Source organism: Lepidochelys kempii, chromosome 8, assembly GCF_965140265.1.
Source record: "Lepidochelys kempii isolate rLepKem1 chromosome 8, rLepKem1.hap2, whole genome shotgun sequence".
Lineage (NCBI taxonomy): Eukaryota > Metazoa > Chordata > Testudines > Cheloniidae > Lepidochelys > Lepidochelys kempii.
Genome location: NC_133263.1, coordinates 29,959,973 through 29,982,580, shown reverse-complemented (window position 1 = coordinate 29,982,580; position 22,608 = coordinate 29,959,973). Strand labels below are relative to the sequence as shown.

At 38.1% G+C, this 22,608-nt stretch overlaps 1 protein-coding gene across 2 annotated transcripts in view; it reads left to right on the top strand.

Moving 5' to 3' along the window:
- The window catches only part of SLIT3 (slit guidance ligand 3), an 802,550-nt gene that overhangs the window by 467,849 nt on the left and 312,093 nt on the right, over positions 1-22,608 (top strand). Inside the window, exon 6 of one of the 2 annotated variants that reach the window (XM_073355953.1) lies at positions 21,871-21,942. In XM_073355953.1, coding sequence (XP_073212054.1) covers positions 21,871-21,942 — 72 coding nt within the window. Of the gene's footprint in view, positions 1-21,707; positions 21,943-22,608 lie in introns of those variants that run through there. The other variant, XM_073355954.1, reaches the window with a different exon arrangement.

Here is a 22,608-nt window from a genome sequence, read left to right as displayed (position 1 = left end):
GATAGGCGTGGGAGTCTCGGGGGTCCTGTCAGGGGGCGGGGGTGTGGAAGGGGTAGGGGCAGTCAGAAAACAGGGAGCAGTGGGGGTCGGATGGGGGTGGGATCCCGGGGGGGCAATTAGGGGTGGGGGCTCCCGGGAGGGGGCAAGAGCAGGAGGGTTGGATGGGTCGGGGGTTCTGAGGGGGGCAGTCGGGGGGCAGGAAGTGGGAGGAGCCAGATGGGGGTGGGGGACAGGCTGTTTGGGGAGGCACAGCTTTCCCTACCCAGCCATCTATACAGTTTTGGAACCCCGATGTGGCCCTCAAACCAAAAAGTTTGCCCACCCTTGCTCTAATGTATACAGTGTTTCAATAGTCATATTTTTGGCTTCCCATGAATTTTTATTTTTTCCTGATTGTTTAACTACGGACAAATATTGGCATTTTTTTAAAGGTTCTCAAACTTCTTTAAATGGACTCTAATGTCCTTGATTCACAGGGTGAAATCCTATTGATAGGGTAGGAAGGCCTTGTGCCAAGAAATTAATATCATGTGGCCCAAGTTGTCCTCTCCTTCTACCTTAAATCTTATCCTGCCGTGATCTACTCTCTTCATTTTGCACAATTTACTCTCGTCTTGCCTGTTTAAGAGGGCCCGAGAATGTTGTTTTCTGAAGGTATCATTAATGCAGCCTGCTGAGTTTCCCAGCAAGGGGTGTGTTGAAGAATGGCATGGACAGTACCCTTCACAAGCAGTGCATCTGCAGCATTGTGATATGACCAGTTTGCATCAGCTGAGGGCATTGTAAAAGGTTTGTATTTGAATGAGAGAATCTCAAATTTAAATGTTATTTTTGAGTTTATATTGGATTTTATCCAATTTATTGAACTGGAAATAACAATTAAAAACTAGGTATGAGAATCCTTTTATTTTAACATGTATGTAGTGAACTTTCCTAAATGTCACTTTGGTATGAATTTTTAAACGAAGTCACATGCTGCACATTCCCAGTTTGACATTGAGAGCCATTTGAATTGTGGGATACTTTGCAACTAAAAATGTCGAGAGTTGCTGATTGGTAGGAAGTATGTATGCTATAGGAGTATGCTGTCAGTATTTGCAGGTTATTTATGCACTCCCTCCAACTTGAACTCCTGAGTAACTCATGCATTATGCATGAGAGGAACAGGTTTGGGGTAGTGTTCAGGTGTTGCATAGGGTTGCCAACTTTGGTTGGACATATTCCTGGCGGTTTCATCAAATGACATAATCTTTAATTAAAGATTTGCTCTTTAATACTTGGAGACTCCAGGACAATCCTGGAAGGTTGGCAACCCTAGTTGTTAGTGATGTTAACTCACCCAAATAAGTAGTCAACACATCTGTTAACACCTGCTCATCTCTTGTCTGCTAAGCTTGAATCTGGTGAATGGGCGAGTGTCAAAGAAATGTTAGTCAATGGAGCTACTAATTTTGGCAAGGATCACGCATATGCTCAGTGTTTACTTTGTTTAAATACAGTATAGATATGGTATAAAATACTATCTTGCATGTTAGGATTGGCTAAACACCGCATCAGTGAGATATGAGTGGAGTGTAATGAATGGCAGGTTTGGTCCTCTCATTGCAATGTTAATAGTCTTCAAAAAGTCTCTTGGACAGAGAATAACTTCAAAAGTACAAAAACGAGGAGTCCTTGTGGCACCTTAGAGACTAACAAATTTATTTGGGCATAAGCTTTCGTGGGCTAGAACCCACTTCATCAGATGCATGAAGTGGAAAATACAGGAGGAGGTATAAATACAGGAAAAGATGTGAGTTGCCTTACCAAGTGTGAGGTCAGTCTAATGAGACAATCAATTAACAGCAGGATACCAAAGGAGGAAAAATAACTTTTGAAGTAGTAATGAGAGTGGCTCATTTCAGACAGTTGACAAGAAGGTGTGAGTAACAGTAAGGGGAGATTAGATTGGGGAAATTAGGTTTTGTAATGACCCAACCACTCCCAGTCTTTATTCAGGCCTAATCTGATGGTGTCCAGTTTGTAAATTAATTCCAGTTCTGCAGTTTCACCTTGGAGTATGTTTTTCAAGTTTTTTTTGTGGAAGAATTCCCACTTTTAAGTCAGTTATTGAGTGACCAGGGAGATTGAAGTGTTCTCCGACTGGTTTTTGAATGTTATGGTTCCTGATGTCAGATTTGTGTCCATTTATTCTTTTGTGTAGAGACTATCCGGTTTGGCCAATGTACGTAGCAGAAGGGCATTGCTGGCACATGATGGCATATATCACATTGGAAGATATGCAGGTGAACGAGCCCCTGATGGTGTTGCTGATGTGGTTAGGTCCTATGATGGTTTCCTTTGAATAGATATGTGGACAGAGTTGGCACCGGAGTTTGTTGCAGGGTTTAGTTCCTGGATTGATAAGGCAACTCACATCTTTTCGTGTATTTATACCTGCTCTTATATTTTCCACTCCATGCATCTGATGCTTCCATGGGCTAGAACCCACTTCTTATGCTCAAATAAATTTGTTAGTCTCTAAGGTGCCACAAGGACTCCTCATTGTTTTTGCAGATACAGAATAACACGGCTAGCACTCTGAAACCTTCAGAAGTACAATTCATTTAAAATGGGATATATTGCATCCATAGTTCCCTTTTAATATAAAACTTAATTAAAATGGAAGACAGAGTCACTTGAAAAATCTTATGTAAAATCAAATTCCCTGTATTTTGTACTCTTAAACTTGATCAGAAGTCGACATTTACAGGTTATCCTTAGATAATTTATGCCATCTTTGTGCCATACATTATTTTTGAATATATTTGTTGAAAATTTCCTGTAGCATTCATTTGTGGTTGTCAAAGGGGTTTTTATCCTGGGAAAAAAATGGTGCTGGTTTTAATTACAATTCTAAATAGCTTCATAACCACCCTGAACTCTGAATTTACATCATTTTTATGATAGCCACACCGTTCCTGGTTTATTGATTTTTGTCATTTGCTTCATTACATTTAATGCAAACCTTTTGCACAGAATTATTCTGGTGCTGTGCTGGGCATAGCAGGGTCAGTGCATACTCTCTTAGCCAAAACAGCATAGCAATATAATTTCAGCACAGCCCCCATGAATAATGGGGTTATAAATATTGCCCGCCGGCGCTGTCAGAATAAGTATGCCTGTATTTGACCTATCCACTTGAACCAAGTTAAGTGATAGGCCTGTTTGTTTATTTTTCTCTGCTTCACCCGGTCCTATAATGCAGGGATTAGTTGTTAAAAAATAATAATAATAAAAAAAAATAAAAAGCCAAACCCACGTCTGACTCAGGTAAGAAAACGAAGACCTTGTCTACACTACAGGGAAATTCGATCTAAGCTACTCAATTTGAGTTATGTGAATAGCGTAACTCAAATCGAAGTAGCTTAGATCTACTTCCCGCGGAGTCCACACTACATGATGTCAATGGGAGACCCTCTTCCATCGACTCCGACTACTCTTCTCAATTCAATGGAGTACAGGAGTTGACGGGAGAGCAATCTGCCCTCGATTTAGTGGGTCTTCACTAGACCCGCTAAATTGACCGCTGATGCATCAATCGCTGCTCGTCAATCCCCCAGTAAGTGTAGACAAGCCCTTAGAAGTTTGTTGGTTTGTTTAATCTCAGAGAGCTGCAGTTTGTTGGTTAGAGGATAGGATGAATTCCTTAGTTTTAATATTGGATCTGATTCTGACTTGCTCTGTGACTTCCTTCACTGCCCCAGCTTTCCTATCTGTATATGGATATCGTGCCTATATCATAAGGGAACCATAAAGAAGTACTTAGGTATTACTTAATCAAAGTTTTGAAGATGGAATGTAATATCTAGATATTGATACTGTGGTCTCTGAGCAGCCAAGTTGTTGCACTGTTTCAATGGTATTAACTTTTGAAATTGAATTTTGCAAATAGTCAGCATTATTCATGCATTTATACCACTTTTTAAGACACAGACCACTTTCTGGGCACTAAAATAATATATTGGAAGACAGCCTTTTCAAGGGCAATACAATATAATTTAATAATAATTTATCTGAAAATCTAAAAGTGCTTTAAAAACCTTAATGGATTTAACCTGACAATTTCGAAACAGTAAGCAGTAATATTCACACTTCACCAAGACAGTAAATGCCTTGCTCAATATCAGAAAGAGATCCTATGTCAAGAGCTGGAAATAGAAAGACTGTCTCTCTTCTGACTCCCATTCCTATGCTTTATCCATAAAACCATAGATTGGTGTCCAAAAGGCAAAGGTTATGCTATGATTTCTAGGCCACTTGGAAATGTAAACATGGTTCCAGCACTGTCTGCAAGGAGAGAACCTCATATAAAGTTGGTATAGTTTCTTACCCATATTTGTACACAGAAATGAAAATATACGTTCTTGATTTCACAGCTATCAGTCTACTGTTGCATAGATTTGCCATCCTTTTTATTCTGTGGCTGTAGGAAAACTGAGCCATTTTCATGTGTCTTTAAGACAAGGTTGCTATTCCTTGGAATGAAACTATTTTAATAAGACAAGAAAGTATGAAACTTAAATGCCTTAATCCTTCTTGTTAACTTTTCATCATTTATTGCTCTTATATGTACACTGTATTATATTAATACAACAAGGGACACTGTCTGTTTGCTTTTAAAAGCTATTGTACAGCAATGTGGGAGGAGCAGTAACAGATTGCTTCTGATATCAAAGCAAACTCAGGTCCCATAGACTGCGCAGGGACATTAATGATCTCAGGAAGTTCTTATAAGAGTAGGTATTGTGCTTGTGTCAGGAATGGTCTGTCTCTAGTTAAATTAAAATGGAGTGACAAAATCTAAGGCAACCACAGCAGGAATCCTCTGGCACTTAGATATCAGTGATGTGGTTAATAGAAATACTGAGGGGTAGGTTAGATAGGTGGAAATCTGGGAGCAAGTTGCTGTGAAATAAATGGGACACAGAGGATAAAAACTCTTCAGTGTTAGACTAGAACATGGCGCAAAAATGTGATCTAGTAGCATTCAGAGGGGACACTAGAATGTGCCCTTCTGAGAGCAATAGAAAGAAATTAATTTTACACAGTTTATTTCCACAACAAAATATTCCTCACCTTTTCGCTAGTAAGAGCCTGTGGGACCAAATTTTGCTTTTCTCATTGCCCCCTTCTAGTCCCATTAACGTCAATAGGGATGCACATGTGTAACAGATGGTAGAATTTGGTTCCTCTGTGAATGTGATCCTTGATCCAGTATTTTGTGATGTATTTTTTTAATCTGAGAGAGTGTCGTTTAAAGTTAGTTTTCAAAAGCCGCAAATATTAGTACAATGATCCAATGATAATTTTGAGTTCAAGGTTTACAGAGTGTAATACTCATTAAATAGAATATTTATTTTTTTTAGTATCCTAGTAGACAAAGTGAAGTGTTTTTGTTGTTGTTTTCATTTTCATTTTTATTTTTTTAGCACACTAATCTTCTTAAAATGACTTGGGTAACTTACTTGTGCAATTTTTGTTCTAAATAGCCAGCCAGTTAAAGCTGAGAATATTAAAGCATCAAAATGTAATAATACCGTATTGCATGTAAAAAAAAGAAAAGGAGTACTTGTGGCACCTTAGAGACTAACCAATTTATTTGAGCATAAGCTTTCGTGAACTACAGCTCACTTCATCAGATGCATACTGTATTCATCGGATTAAGTGAGCTGTAGCTCACGAAAGCTTATGCTCAAATAAATTGGTTAGTCTCTAAGGTGACACAAGTACTCCTTTTCTTTTTGCGAATACAGACTAACACGGCTGTTACTCTGAAACCTGGAATTTAATCACAATCACGCAATCACAGACATGAAGGTCGCTATCTTAAAACAAAAAAACTTCAAATCCAGACTCCATCGCGAAACTGCTGAATTGGAATTCATTTGCAAATTGGATACTATTAATTTAGGCTTAAACAGAGTCTGGGAGTGGCTAAGTCATTATGCAAGGTAGCCTATTTCCTCTTGTTTTTTCCTACCCCCCCCCCCCCAGATGTTCTGGTTTAACTTGGATTTAAACTTGGAGAGCTATTACCAGCAGGAGAGTGAGTTTGTGTGTGTACAGGGGTGGGGGGGGGATGTGAGAAAACCTGGATTTGTGCTGGAAATGGCCCACCTTAATTATGCACATTGTAGGGAGAATGGTCACTTTGGATGAGCTATTACCAGCAGGATAGTGAGTTTGTGTGTGTGGTTTTTGGGAGGGGGGTGAGGGGGTGAGAGAACCTGGATTTGTGCAGGAAATGGCCCAACTTTATTATCATGCACATTGTGTAAAGAGTTGTCACTTTGGATGGGCTATCACCAGCAGGAGAGTGAATTTGTGTGGGGGGGTGGAGGGTGAGAAAACCTGGATTTGTGCTGGAAATGGCCCACCTGATGATCACTTTAGATAAGCTATTACCAGCTGGACAGTGGGGTGGGAGGAGGTATTTTTTCATATTCTCTGTGTATATATAAAGTCTGCTACAGTTTCCACGGCATGCATCCGATGAAGTGAGCTGTAGCTCACGAAAGCTCATGCTCAAATAAATTGGTTAGTCTCTAAGGTGCCACAAGTACTCCTTTTCTTTTTGCGAATACAGACTAACACGGCTGTTACTCTGAAACCTGGGAAGTTTGTATAAGCCATCTCCGTCATAATCCCAGATGTCTGATAAATGATTCTCCATACCCCAGCCACTCACCAACATAACTTCATAATATTGAACTTCTGTTATCATGGCTTGGAATAGGAAACTGCTGTTTCTGACATGTGAAAGCTAGCTTTTGAAATAAGGATGAATTCTTGTCTCTGTTTGTTGCATGACCCCTTGTTCATGCCACCCAAGATTTTGCACTTGTGTCAACCCTTGTGTCTGCCTTATTTTGTATGGTTTTACACAGAGAAGCATAGCTTAGATGCAGCATGGGTTTTTGGTTAGATCCTGCTTTTAAAACCTTCCTTACAGTTGGGATGACGGTTGCAGGGAGGCCAAGTGATTTGCCCAAGATAATACAATGAGCCAAAGTGATTTAAAATATAGTTGAACAGACTGCTTTCCAAGCCTTTTGCTTGCTACCACTAACTCACATTGCTTTTTAAGGGTGTTGGTTATATGTTTTCTCTTAAGTAACCATTGAGCTTAACTAGGTGTTAACCTTTAGGCACTGAAGGGGTTAAGCAGCAAAATCCTGTTGTCAATAATTTAGGCATTCTGAATTAGATTGGCGAAGATAAGGGCTGGAGAAATGTACTGTCAAGCCAAGATTGCACAGGTATCTTCATTACATACTTACAAAAGGGTTGTTGTTTTAGTAGCAAGACTAAGATAAAAAAGATTAAAAGACCATTTTGGGACAGACTTTGTCTCTGTTTATTTTATGAAAGTGCTTTCTTCCTTTTATTATGATTCAGATGTTTTGAAGTTGGGTTATAATAGCTAAGATTATTGACAGGGCTGTTCTGACCCAAGCTGCTACCTGAACCTGTTGGGGAATGGCAGCTAATACAGTCGAACAAGTGTTTGTGTTGGACTTAATATTGATTACTTGGTTGGTGGGGAGAAAAGCAGTAGTCTCTTTAATGGATATATTGATGAAGAAAATCTGTATAAAGGAATTTGGAAGCAAGAAAGAATGGTTGAAAGTCTTACTTTGCAGATTGAGTACGACTGTGTGTGCTACATTTCAACTTCTTAGCCGATAACTTCAGTTTCATGAAGCCCTTTGAATAATTAGTTAATGGTTAATAATTAATATGGATGGTCAGGTTAGATATATGGCTGTTTACATTTGCCAAAAAAGTTGCCTAAGAGGGCCTGAGGGTTTTACTTTTTAAAATTACTTCATTAACAAAATAAAACTGCCACAAATTCCACAGAAAAAATATTAATTCCTATTATAGAAAGCAATATCTGAACGTAAACCTATATCTTCAATATCTCCTGTTTAAAAAGTGTGTATTTAAGTTAAAATTAATTTAGCCACATGTCGCACAAAAATAGACCACATCTGTCTAAATCCTTAATTGTCATTCAGGAGTAAAATTATTTTATATTTGGAGAGAGTGGGTTTGTTTGCTTTTTCAAACATTCTATCACCTTCTGTAAGGGATAATTCTTTCACCATCCCCCTAATTAGAAATGCTTCCCCTTTCTTTCTAACTGTCTTATTAGAAGTGTGTCCCTCTGCAAAACGGAGGGAATAAACGCACCTGGAACTGACACATGGTTTGTTTTTGGTAACAGATGCAGTCTTTGAGATTATGGTTGCCCCTTTGTATCTAGATTTCTAAACTATGATGTTTCAGATCCAGAGCTGAGATCTGTATCCAGAGCTGTATCAACTAATCTCTCAAAAGTAAAAGAGATCCAGAAGGAAAGCTGAATGAAGTGCATTAGTATCTGTTTGACTGCTTTAAATCCGACACAAGAACTAGGCTTACATGATGATATCAGGTAGCAATATTGCTTCCTGATATTATTACTTTTAATTAGAGATATGTTGCTTCAATAAAAATCTTAGTACTGTAATATCGTGTACAATTTTCTCCTTTTATCTTTATAACTGTACTGTGCAGTGATGCTTACATTATCAATACTGCTCCATCGTATCATCATTCTTAGGTTTTCTGCTTTTCCATTGTAAAATCTCTAGTTTCCTTCACTCTGGGCTAACACTTGACATCAGAAGTTTTTTTAATTAAAAAAAATAATGTAGATATTCTGGAGATGGAAGAGGTGTGTTGAATTCCTGAGGTCTTAGACAACCTCATCCTGCTATTAGCTGGGTATCTTGCAAGTTGGACCGATAAATACATGAAAGATTGTGAGAGACTCAAATACTATAAAAAAAGAAAAGGAATACTTGCGACACCTTAGAGACTAACCAATTTATTTGAGCGTAAGCTTAAGCTCACTTCATTGGATGCTTATGCTCAAATAAATTTGTTAGTCTCTAAGGTGCTGCAAGTACTCCTTTTCTTTTTGCAAATACAGACTAACACTGCTGATACTCTGAAACCTGTCAAATACTATGGTGAAGCCTGTCAGATAAGTACCTATGATAGACATATGCCATTTGATATTTTGAATTAAGTGAAATGGTCACACAATTTAATTTAGGGGGAAAGAAAGAATATGTGCAAGATTCGTCACAAATGTTGTGTGCACTTTTACCACCTGGACATGCTTGTGGTAGAGAGATTCAGTAGAGTGCTGCTCACAAGGTCAGTGATCTGCTAACAAAAATTCAGTACCTGTACTGTGATCTTGATATATCAGAAAGAGACAGATTAATATCAAGTAAAAATATTGGTTACAAAATGTTTGTAAAACTAAATCTATGTGGTAGCTTATTTAGTAAATGTTACACAAATGAAATGAATTTTCACTGAATACTAAAGGAGCATTTAGTCTTTGATATCAGTCTTTGTACAATCTAATTTAATTTTCAGTGTACATTTCTAAAGCACCCATCGAGTATCTGGGTTCTATACAACACATATAAAGCCAGTTAAATTCAGTGGGACCCAAAGATAACCACCAACAGCAGAATTACTTCTGACATATTACAAAAAAAGTTCATATTTCCCAAACCAACAATTATCTAATTGCCTTTTTCCCCTCTTCTGGGTTTTCTCTTTACTTCTTTTTTTATATATACATTCATTTTTCATCCTAAAAAAGGAAGCGTATAGACAATAAAATGCAATTTGGTTTTATCTAGAACCTCTTGTTCACTAAATATCCTGCATCTTTTTACAACTTGGTTTGCTAGATACAGTTATAGGTATTGCAATAACACCTTAGGTAAATCTTGCAAGTATTACACACTCAGTAGTACTATACATACAGCAGTGAACAACAGAACACTTGCTCTTTTAGAATAGTGAAATGAGATCTTCAACTGGGTAACCAGTTGTCTTCACTTGTAGTAGAATGTCTTCAATTTCACATCTTATCAGAATGGCTGGGCTTCTAACAGTATTGTGAAAAGAAAAGGAGTACTTGTGGCACCTTAGAGACTAACCAATTTATTTGAGCATAAGCTTTCGTGAGCTACAGCTCACTTCATCGGATGCATACTGACACGGCTGTTACTCTGAAACCTAACAGTATTGTATACATCAAGTTATTTGCCATGATTACTAGACAATGGGCATTTCTAAACAACATTGTTGCTTCCCATTTATATTGCAGAAGTACCCAAAGGCCAACCAAGTCAGGGCTCTATTGAGTAAGACACGACACAGACATGCAGAAAATGCTCCAAATTGCTAACCGTCTAAAAGACAAGACATAAGTTCATGAGGCAAACAAGAATGTTGGACTGGCGCGTGTCTGGAGAAGACAAATTACGGTGTGTGTGCAATTTTTAGCCACTCACACATTGCTGCCTGCCGAGCCATTACCAATTATCCATCTAGCCTGGTACCCTGTCTTCCAACAGTGGCCAATTCCAGTGCTTCTGAGGAAGTGAACAAATAGGCAATCATGGAGTGATCCATCCCCTGTTGTCCACTCCCAGCTTCTGGAAAACAGAGGCTAGGAACACTCAGATCTTGGGATTGCATGCCTGACCATCCTGGCTAATACCTGTTGACAGATCTATCCTCCATGAACTAAACTAATTATTTTTTGAACCCTGTTATAGTTTTGGCTTTTACAACATCCCCTGGCAAAGAGTTCCACAGGTTGACTGTGCTTTGTATGAAGTACTTCCTTTGGTTTGTTTTAAATCTCCTGCCTGTTAATTTCATTGGGTGACCCCTAATTCTTGTGTTATGTGAAGAAGTAAATAACATTTCCGTGTTCACTTTTTCCACACCAGTCAAGATTTTATAGACCTCTACCATATCCCCTTTTAGTCATCTCCTTTCCATGCTGAAAAGTCCCAGTCTTTTTAATCTCTCCTTATACTGTGGCTGTTCCATACCTGTAATCATTTTTGTTGCCCTTCTCCGAACCTTTTCCAATTCTAATATATCTTTTTTGAGATGCAGATCTGCATGCAATATTCAAGATGTGGGCATACCATGCATTTATATAGAGTCATTATGATATTTTCTGTCTCATTATCTATTCCTTTCCTAATGGATCCTAACATTCTGTTAGTTTTTTTGACTGCTGCTGCACATTGAGTGGATGTTTTTAGAGAACTATCCATAATGACTCCAAGATGTCTCTCTTGAGTGGTAACAGCTAATTCAGGCCCCATCATTTTGTATGTATAGTTGGGATTATGTTTTCCAATGTGCATTACTTCGCATTTATCAGCATTGAATTTCATCTGACATTATTTTGCCCAGTCACCCAGTTTTGTGAGATCTCTTGAGTAATTTTGTATCATCTGCAAATTTTGCCACTTCACTGTTGACCTCTTTTTTCAAGATCGTTTATGAATATGTTGAACAGCACTGGTTCCAGTACAGAACCCTGGGGGACAGCGCTATCTGCCTATCTCTATTTTGAAAACTGCCATTTATTCTTACCCTTTATTTCCTGTCTTTTAACCAGTTACTGATCCACGAGAGGATCTTCCCTCTTGTCCCATGACTGCGTACTTTGCTTAAGAGCCTTTGGTGAGGGACCTTATATCTGGGACCCAGGGCATTTAAATAAGCAAACCCAATTCTTCAACTCTCTTCATACTGAGACAGACAGAGAAAAGAATAAAGCAATAGTAAAACAGAAGACTTTGTGTCCCCATACTCACTCTCTTAGAGCAATCAAGAGAGGCTTATTGTGCACTACTTAATTTTTCAGTGACCCACAATCAAGCTCATTAGAATAACCTAACCTCAGTGCCGCAAGGGCAGAGTCACTTTTGCCATGTCAGCATATTAACAGATAGCTGCATTCTGTTGGTGCTCTGAGCTGGCTCCAGTCATATGCAGCACCTGATCGTCTGAACCCCAGCCCCCACACCTTTCCTGAAATTGCCCTGTGCAGCCTCTGAGGAAAGCCTATGAGGACGAGGCCTATGCTAAGAATGATCCATACTGGGGAAACCTCGGCTATTCCTAGTCATAATAGCATGATTTAAGGCTAAAGCATCAGCTTGAAATTTATAGTCTTCATTACAAATGCCACTGTGATTCAAGTCAAATCATTATTATTTGGGCAGTAGTTTTGGGGTATACAGGAAATATGTATCAAAAGGGATGCACTGAGATATTTAAAACTCCCTCACCCCTCCTTGGCACTACTGGGACTTAAGAAAAAAAATAGAGTATTGGTAAACCAGAATCACTTACTGGAATACTTTTGTTGGCTGCTGATCCCAGTTTGCAACTCAACAAACAGTCTAGTGGGCTTATTATACAAAGCTTCAGTTTAATAATTCAGTGGCATGTTGCTAAGATGATGTAGTCAATACACTAGCTGTCCCTCATCTTGGATATTCTTCAGTATATTTTCAGCGTAGCATGAATCTTCAGTTTCTAATTTAAAAACAATCCACAAACTTTTCTTCTTTTTTTTCCCATTTAAAGTAAAATCTAAATGTCCAGGTGATTTTGGTGCAATAATGTAAGGACTAACTAGGAACAATTATTACTTTGGTATTATGTATCCCTCATTTTTAATCTTCTCATTTGTCTTTGGCCCATTTGGTTTGTTCTCAAGTCATCCATAAAAATTAAATGGATATTGACTACAAGGTGGTAGAACGGAATATACAAAAAATATTAAGTAATTGAACTGGTGTGACTTGAGTGGACAAATGCCCAGAGATTCAGCAGTAAGATTGCTACCTGCTTCATCTACCTCTTGATTTTTTAGATGAGTGAGTGTGTGTGACTGACCCCTGGGGAGCTCACAGGCTATCTTTGTGGTTAAGATTTGTCAAATGTCCCATCTTCATCATCACCACTCCATCCTATCTCCCTTCAAGTCCTCCAGAGAATACATGCCTTCTTATAGGGTTAGAAACCCTAGTATTCCCTCAGAGACATGTTTTTTTAAATATATATAGAAACAATAAAGCAAACAATGAAACATGGAACTAATATAATTTCTGCCAAACACCCTTGTTAAATAATCTTGCTTTGCTACATCATGACTAGAGATGGGCAAAGAACTGACTTTTGGTTCTCTGGCAGTGCTGCGGGGGGTAGGAGGATGGAGTTTGGTTCAACAGGAACCAAAAGCTACATTTTTCAGAATTTTTGGTGAATCAAAAAGTTGACAGATGGATGTTGGGTCGAACAAAATGTTTTGTTTGTTTTTTACATGAAATGTTTAGTTTCTGGGCATTGTTAGCCTCTTTTGAATAAAAGCTAAGGAAATGAAGGGCTAGATTCATAAAACAGGAGGAGGAAGACAAAGCAATCCCTTTATATCCAATAGCCCAGTGTTTAGGGTTTGAATCCCTTTCCTAGAGCAGGGACTGGAACTCAAATCTTCCCACTCCTAAACTAATGCCTTTAACCACCAGACTATTGGCTATTCTGAGTTGTGTGTCTCTCAGACTCTCCCGTTGAAGCCATTCTATTTTGTATAAAATACTTCAATAGTCATTGAGCCAGAGAGAGAGAGTGACTGAGAATGATTCTGTAGCTATTGTGGTTAGGGCACTCAGATGGGAGACCCAAGTTCAAATCGCTTTGCCAATCGTTACGTATACAGAGTGGACCGGCTTCAGCAGGAGAAATTGAGAGCTCCACCCCAGAATAGCCTATGGACTGGTTGTCAGGGCACTCTCCTTAGAGCAGAGAAGACCTGGGTTAAAATTCCTGCTTCAGAGCAGGGATTTTAATCTTGGTCTCCCTCCCACATTTCAGGTGAGTACCCAAATAACTGGACTATTGGGCCTAAGAGCACCACCACCTCTTCCTCCTCCTGTTTTGTGAATGGAACCTTAGAGCCCTTGTGATTCTAGCTCAAAAAAAAAAAAGTGTTAAAGTGGGTGTAAAATATAACAATTCAGTGAAAAACTGGCAAATTCTTGCCCTCAGGATAATGCCCTCTTTGATCCAGTTTGGCAATAGAACGAGGAGTAGTTGTGGCACCTTAGAGACTAACAAATTTATTTGAACAAAAGCATTCGTGGGCTAAAGCCCACTTCATGCATCTGATGAAGTGGGCTTTAGCCCAGGAAAGCTTATGCTCAAACAAATTTGTTAGTCTCTAAGGTGCCACAAGTACTCCTCGTTCTTTTTGCTGATACAGACTAACACGGATACCACTCTGAAACTTGGCAGTAGAGTCGTCTTCTACAAAAGGTACTTATTTCACATCTACTGAAAGTAAAAGACAGAATTGGAACCCAAATAAGTACAAATCCTTTTGGGGGGTTAAAAAACTGTACAACAGATACCTTCTCAAATGATCTAACAATCACCGATTTTATCTTTCTGATTTCTTTCTCCCCCCTCCTGTTGGGCCTATGGCAATGAAGAACAGCAGATGGTTATCAGTCAGGAGTAACTAGGGAAACCACAAAACCTGCCCCAATTGCTATGGAGACAGCCATTTGTGTGTTTGGTATGCACTATTTGTTACATCAGTAACCGGGGACAGTAAAATAAGGATGTTGTAAATACCATGAAATTGAAAGGAGATGTTGGATGTGGGGGAGGGGAGGAAGGTTTTAATTTTTTAATTAAGTATTGCTTTAAATTGATGTGATGTTTATATAAAATGCTGCTTGCCCCCAAAATAACAAAGCCAGGTAATTTTATTTACAGAGGGAGCAAATATTGGTAACTTTAAACTTCATAATCTGCAGAATAATTAAAAAAAACAAAAACAAAAAAACCCCTAGTCTGTTACTTAACAACCTTGGTAACACAGAATGGGACTGAGAATTGATCAGATCTAACCGGTTATGCTATGCAAATGAGCTATTTCTGCATAGTGCTTTGAATGTTGCTGTCTCCAAACCATAATTGTCCTAAAAAGATGCAATTCTGGAGTAAGGCTCAAAATGTCAAATGTGGATTACAGACTAATCACTTTAGCTCTTTCCCCCATATAGACTCATTTTTACCGCATTCAACCTGTATTTTAATGTTAACATCAATTTATTTAATCTACACATTTTAAAAATATTATCATCAAAGATTTTAATTTTGTTGAAATTCTTCAAAGATGAGTAAAATTAAGTATGAAAAATTAAAATTGATTAAAAATAATGTTTTTAAAATTCCGTCATCTTTGTTAATGCACTTGTTGATTATTGAAACTGAAAGAATTGAAAATGTGTACCTCCCGGCCCCCTCTGGGGAGTTTCTTTATGTATGAAACCTCTCTAAACGCCCAATCCTTCAATTCTGAGGCATGTGAGAAATTTTACTTGTGTGTATTGGGCCAATTTTCTTCAAATTATTCATGTGCTTAAGCATCTGCAGGATCAGACTCTAGATTTGGACAGCGAATGTAGACTAGTCTGTTTCTGGTTCTTATGAACTATCTTTGTGCTGCACTATCGGAGTGTATACGCTGCAGGTGAAATACATCCAAACAGTTGTTTCCTCTAGAGTGTTAAGAAAAAGTGCCTATGAACACATCTGTCAAAATGAGTATTTTGGAGGGATGATTAATTAATCTTAAATTGTGGGCCTAAATTCCTTGACAGTTGTCTTTTTAAAAAAGGGTACAGTCAAAGCACCTTCCCACTAAATGTCCGTAAAAAATCTCAGACTAACACACAGTAAAATATTTTAATGTGAAAATGAATTTGTTGTTGACATTTCCCACTGATGGGTGAAATATTTTTTCATTTGCTAACACATGACATACTTCTGAGATATTACTCTGCCACGTTCATTTGTGTTAGTGTGGAGTTCTCTTAAATGAACAGCTATTAGGATGTAAAACTGTTCTTCCGCTTAGGAAACATGTATGCTAAATAGTCATATAAAATACAGGAAATCAAATGTATTAAATGAGAATAACTGCAAAGTACGCATGATAGTCCTTGTTAAAACAGATTCATGTTTACATTTTTAACTAGTCTCCAGACCGGACATACAAAGTGAAGACATTAATTAAACTAGTGTTCTGTCTGTTTTTTGAATAGATCATTTGGATTCTACAATGTCCTGACTAATGTTTGTACATTTAAAAAATATTTTCCTATATTACAAATAAACAAAATATATCAAAACAAAGTGAGAATTTAGCTTGTTGTTTCAACATACTTAGTGCTTCATTGTCTTTCTCTTTCAGTACATAGGCTTGTTAGTTGCAAAAAAGGTAGTGAATTCTGTTGCATTTGGTATCTGATTATAGAACAAAGGAACAGTGTTGTTTGCAGAATAATTACCAAAATGATCAATTTAGATTTCTGAATATTAAAGGATTTTTTTAATGGCAAAGGGAAATCAGCATTTTGAAATCTTAGTTTTTCTTATAATGAAATTTGAAATTTAACGCTCACCTTATGGTAGATAATATGCAAATCCAAATATATGAGCCAAAGTGTTGCAGTATCATGGGATTTGGCGCTAAAATTTAGCTCCATCTCTTGGCTAAATAACAGTTGAAATATAAGGATTTAATAGTTACAGGAGTGCAGCATTGTTTCTCAATTTTAACGAAAGATGTTTTATCTTAATTTTGTATTGTAAAATGCCAGTTTTAAAGACAAATAATTATCCATCAGTCACATAATTTCTTGGTCAATTATAATTTATATTTTCTATGCTTCTTATTGAAAACACTTGAGTAGTAAATGGGTGACATGAAATTATCCTATACATAACACCATATTATTATACATATAATATGCATGGTGTATGTTAGGTATAATTAATCCTCCTTCAGTGCAGAGGGATAGACTAGTTGTCCCCTTCTTGCTTATAGTTCTATGACTTTATATATATATATATATATATATATATATATATATATATATATATATATATATAATCTGCAAGAGCAGATTTATTTAAAAAGGGAATATTTCATTTCTTCAGTCAACAGCTTACAAGCTTCAAGTGTTCCTGTCTCAAACGTTACCTTTTTCTTAAGTAGCTAATACATCTTTTCCTTGATATCCAATTTTACTCTTTTTTTCTGAATTCTTTTGTTATCTATCTGTAGCTATTGTTATTGTCTAATAGCTAATTGCCTGTCATAGAAGTTTCAGTTCCCTGGAGCCTCTTGGGTGAAGTCAGAGCAGCTATTTAATCACACATATGTTCCAGGGTTTCCTATGCTTGCTGACGTCAAAGCAAGAGACACTTCTGACAAAAGCCACAGACCCAAGGCCAGTGTCTAATGTATGAAATTATTCACGAGGGGTTTACCCCATTTAAACCTAAGCAAACACTTTAATTCCTGTTAATGTTAGGGATCCATCTTAACCTGACAAAAGCCTGGAGGTTCAGAATTAAATCTGGCACTCCTTCCTCAAGCCCCCCCGCCCCCTTTGTTTCTAGTTATCACAGCCTACATGATACATATTGTAAGTCTGCCTGCTGTTCAGAGGCTCCAGTAATACCCCAGCAGCTACTGCCTGAGCGAAAAGATGCAGTTTACTTAGTCTGTTGTTTTCTTTTGTAGTTCAAATGATTAATTTTATCCAAACATATTCTTTATTATTAATCATAAGAATACATTGTATCTGTCCATCTGTGCGGAAGAAAGACAGGAGGCCGTGGATGTGGTTTAATTAGGCTGCAACTGTATTCACTTATAATATCCAGGGGTACCAGGCAACATATTGTACAGCTCAGGAAGAAGGGGGTCAGCTTCCCGCTGACAAGAGCTAGGAGTCCCAAACCCTCTTCCTTAGCCCCTTCAAGGGGGACAGGAAAAGGAGGGGGTTGACTCCCTGCTGATGAGGTGTAGGATCCCCAACCCCTTCTTACTTAACTTCCTTAAGGAATGCTTTCTTCCAAATCCTTTCTCAATCCATTTTGTCCAATAACTGTATCCCTTCTATACCAAGTACGTGCGTTGGACATCCACCACAACTTTTACGTAGTAAATTGTGACAGTATTACCTAATCCCCTTACTCCACCCCACAAGGTCACAGAACTGCTGTGGTGAAAGTGAAAAAAACAAACATCTGGCTTCGGCCAATCCAGGGGTAAGAGGAAAATTCCTTCTCAGCTCTGAAAAGAATAGGGCAATTAGTATAATTCCCACAGTGGGTCAAAAGACAACCCATTTGCCAAGTACATGTGTGGGTAGCCAAGTCCTGGTAAGGAGGTTGCTTGGGTCATAAATACCCCCCTACTCTTCTAGTCAGCAGGAAGGACAATGCAGTGACCTTGTCCTAACCTGGCCCCATCTGCTTCCTGCCCTTCCTGTCCATATCTATGAACTTTCCCATTTCTCCCCACTTGCTATAAGGGAGCTCCTACAGGGGCAAATCCCCTTTTCCTCCAGCCAGCTATACAAAGACCCACTTTCATAAAGGTTGCAGTGGGCACATTTTATAGTGCCTTTCATAAGAGGCAATTCGACCACTTTGCAAGTGTTAGATAAGCCTCAAAACATCCCTATGGGGTCAGTGTTGTATTCATTTCATAGGTGGGGAGAAAATCAGGTAAAGAGCAAGTTTCCAAAGATCACATATCATGTGAGCGGTGGAAGAATACCAGTCCTCCTGTCCTCTGCTCTAACTATCAGAGATATAGCCTCCCTTAATTATATTATTTTGGTAATAGCAAGGAGAAAAATCTCTTCAACAAACGTCTGAAAGCTGACACTCAAACCTGTCACATAAAACGAATGCCATTTTTGAAACTTACCCGAAAGATAGTAATAGCTGACAAATGAATATTTAGTTCTTTTATGTGCATGTTTGAACACTACATTCGGAGCTAAGTGCTAAGAGGAGACAGTTGTGGGGCAACATGTAACTCAGGGAAATGCAGTCCTGCGTTCTGTTTTTTTTTCTCTCTGACTCTTCAGTTTTTCTGTGTATGCTATAGCTTTTCTCAGATCCTGATTTTTTGCTTTAAAAGCACAAGTTGTCCATTTTGAGTATCACAGCATAGGATTTGTTTCCCCAATCTTGCAAACAAACACATGATTAAATTTAAGATGATGATTAATCCCATTGTCTTCAGAGGGGTAATTCGCATGCTTAAAATTAATCACATGCATAAGTGTTTGCAGGATTGGGGCCTTAATCATTTACAGAACGAAGACTAAAACTCAGGTGGCGCTGGCCCCCTGTTGCATTCTCTAAATGCTTGCCCTGGCTGTCTTTCAGACACCATGCTCCTTTAGTTTGTTAGGAAGCTGAAATTAGTCCTAAAGGGCAGGGTGTAACTAATGCAAAATGAGATCCATCTAGAAAGCTTAATAATTTGGGGCCCGATCCTATGAATATACAGTACTAGCTCTGCGAAGCATGTAGTGCTTACCTTACTGCTGTGAATGGGCCCGTTGATTAATAGACCCCTCAGGCATTAAGCTTGGTAGTTAGTGTTGGCAGGATTGGGCCCATAGAGAGCTATATATGATTTACTAAATACATTTTACCATAAAATCCAAGCAACAGAACAGCATTCTAAAAAAAAGAAACTTTATGCTGTTTACGTGTACTTATATGACTAACAGAAGGCTTTCTGATGTTGAATATGCATATTAATCACTCTGGGCTTATTTACTTAGATCTTAACATATTTGACAGAAAAGTAGATAGAATACTGTACCTCAATTAAAACTAGGCTACACAACCTAATGAGTTTGAAAAGAAAGAAATAGGTGGTACTCGTGTTCACCTAATCTCTGGCTCTTGCTTTTTCTTTAACATCAAATGCAAAGCACCTGTGAATTAGATGAATAATGTACATGAGGAAGCAAGTTGCAATATAAAGTTCTTATATACACACACAACGGATATCTTGTGTTTTACCCCATTTTAAATGCTTGTTACAGCAATCCTAACACCTAAATTATCACTTAGACACTGTTCCAGTAAAGTGACGTGTTAACATTTCAGAAACCACCAGTAAATAAAGATCCAAAAAGTAGCCTCTCAGCAACTCCTTCCTTCTACCCCCAAAAGATGCAAAAGTGCGTGTGTGCATGTGTGTGTGTGAGATCCCATTTAGATGATTTTACATCTTTTGTTTCAGCATGAGGGATGCTGCTCAAAGATTTGCCGAATTCAGCATGTTTTGTTAAGTTATGAGCTCTATGAGAAACTTAAACTGGGTTTGTGCTTGTAAGCTGTTTGGTAGCCTTGATAATCAGTATGATTTTTCATACACTTTAAATCATAAAAAGCTTGGAGTTTACTGAGCCTGGTCCATTATGATAGGACCACATCAGCTTGGGTAAATGTCACTTGGGGTTTATATATATATACACATACTCAGCATAATTTATATCAGTAGGCTCAGTTTGTACCTATGTGGCGATTCATGAAGTTTAAAATGAATGTTAGTCATTACGAACTGTAAATTAACACACACTTTCTACTTAAAAAGATGCTAACTATCTTTTTTATTGTATTATAGTTATTATTATATCCAGTCGATGGTTTATTTCTACTTTCACTGGAAGGTTGCTGGGGCAATGCATGGTTTCTTAAATGTCTATACAGTGCAAAGCACAGAGGATGATGATTTTTCTACCACACCACATTATCATATCTCTACCGGTGCAAGTGTGTATATGTACACTATTATGTGTACATTGTTATAATAATTTTGTATAATATGCATTTGCACCTATAAACCCCAAAAAGATCATAGCACTGTTGTGCGCAGCTAGATACTGTACAGACATGCAGAACAGACAGTCCCGCCAACCTTGTAGTCTAGGCAAAGGACCACACAGAACAAGGGGTGTGTATTCACATCTTTTGCAATGTCTGTTCTGTATTCAAATGTATGTATAGTTTGTACAGTAGCATATAATACAGATTTTTTACAGTGGTGTAATGTAAATTATCAGATACATAGGGACTTAAATCCTTAAATTGTACATTTTGAGTCAAGCGCTGGGAGCATTAAAAAAAATTTCTAGTTGAAATGCACACGTTTGCATATGTACCCAAATGTTCCCAAATACTGTAAAATATATTTCAACATGCATATTTGGGTAAAATAAATATGAAAAATCAATATTAGATGTATTAAATTACACTTGTTTCATAGCAAAGTACTATATTATTAAGACGGTAATTGTGTGTGTGTGCACGCATGCACACAATTTCTTGAATATTTTCTATCAATGGATTTCTCTCACTGATACAGTTAGGCAGAATCTGTATTTAGTCAAAAATCTTTCAATAGAATGGCCAACCAGATGGGACCAGTAACAATAGAAAGAAGCCTCCAACACTACAGACATTTGGTGCTTAGAATAATAAAAAGACTATAAAATTAGATTAGTTGAGTCTAATTTAGAATTGGTATATTCCCCGTGCACTCTTGCAGCTCTTGGGCAGATAAAGCCTTGAGATTTAGTACTTTCAGGACAGAGGACTGCAACTTCCAGTAAAAGAAAAAAAAAAGGCATTCTGGGAGGTCGCAGAGGGCAGTGCAGTGACCTCCAATGATTTACAGGCCTTTAGCTTAATGAAATTGTTTCAGTGACATGACGGTAAAAGCTCATAATGGATTGGATGCCCTAATGTAATGAAATTACTCCCTTCTGCCTTAAAAAAAAAAAGAAAGAAAAAAAAAGCGCAATTAATATTTACTGAGACCTGACAGGCTTCAGTGTGCTGTTCTGTGCAGTTCTTTCAGACAGTCAGTGAGAAGAGACAGAGCAGCGTGGCAGGCTATGAGCAAGCCTCCTCCTGGGGGACGAGCAAAGACTGCAAGGGGGTGGAGGGACACCTCAGTGACAGGAAAGACTGGAACCCGGTGTTTTAAGGCAGCTTAGTTACCCAGCAAACCTTCATACTTTCCCTTCCTTCCTGCAGGCAACTGGACAACAACCAGATCAGCTGCATTGAAGATGGAGCCTTCAGAGCCCTGCGTGACTTGGAGATTCTGTGAGTTGACTTTGTGATTTCTTTTGTGTGTCTGTGTGTGTTTGTCTCTCTCCATGCTGCAGTGCTGATTAAATGTAGGATTTTTTTTGTTTTTTGGTCTCCTCCTTACCCTGGCCAAAGTGTTATAACCAGAGAAGTGAAATGTCTCATCTCCCCCAAATGGGGATTATTGCTAATTAAACTACAAAAGAGGACTTATGTGCTAATGCTCCTGAGGAGCATAGAAATTGCCATATTTGTTACTGTGTGAAACAGATGGGATTCAATAACATCCAGAGCACATGCAATTGTACAGTATGTACAGCCAGAAACCTATTTGTATATGTGTAATATGGAGTAGAGGATGGGTAACAGGTTTGGAGAGAAGAATGTTTAGAGGTATCTCACAATTGATCTAGACAGAAAGAGGATGTGTAAAATAAAATATAAAATAAAAAGGTGGGCGGGGGATTGCAGGGGACTTTGACATGTTTGCTCACATCATTAGCTTATGGGGAAGGTCCCAGTTGGAGAACCAGAATCATGCCGAGGTGTGTTCTTTTAAAGCTGCAGCACAAAAATACCACAGTTTTTAATGTTTTCCCAACCTTTGGTAAAGTGCATCCTTTGAATGGTGTTAGTGAAATCGCGGAATGAGAATAAGCAGAATACTAATACCTTTTAAAT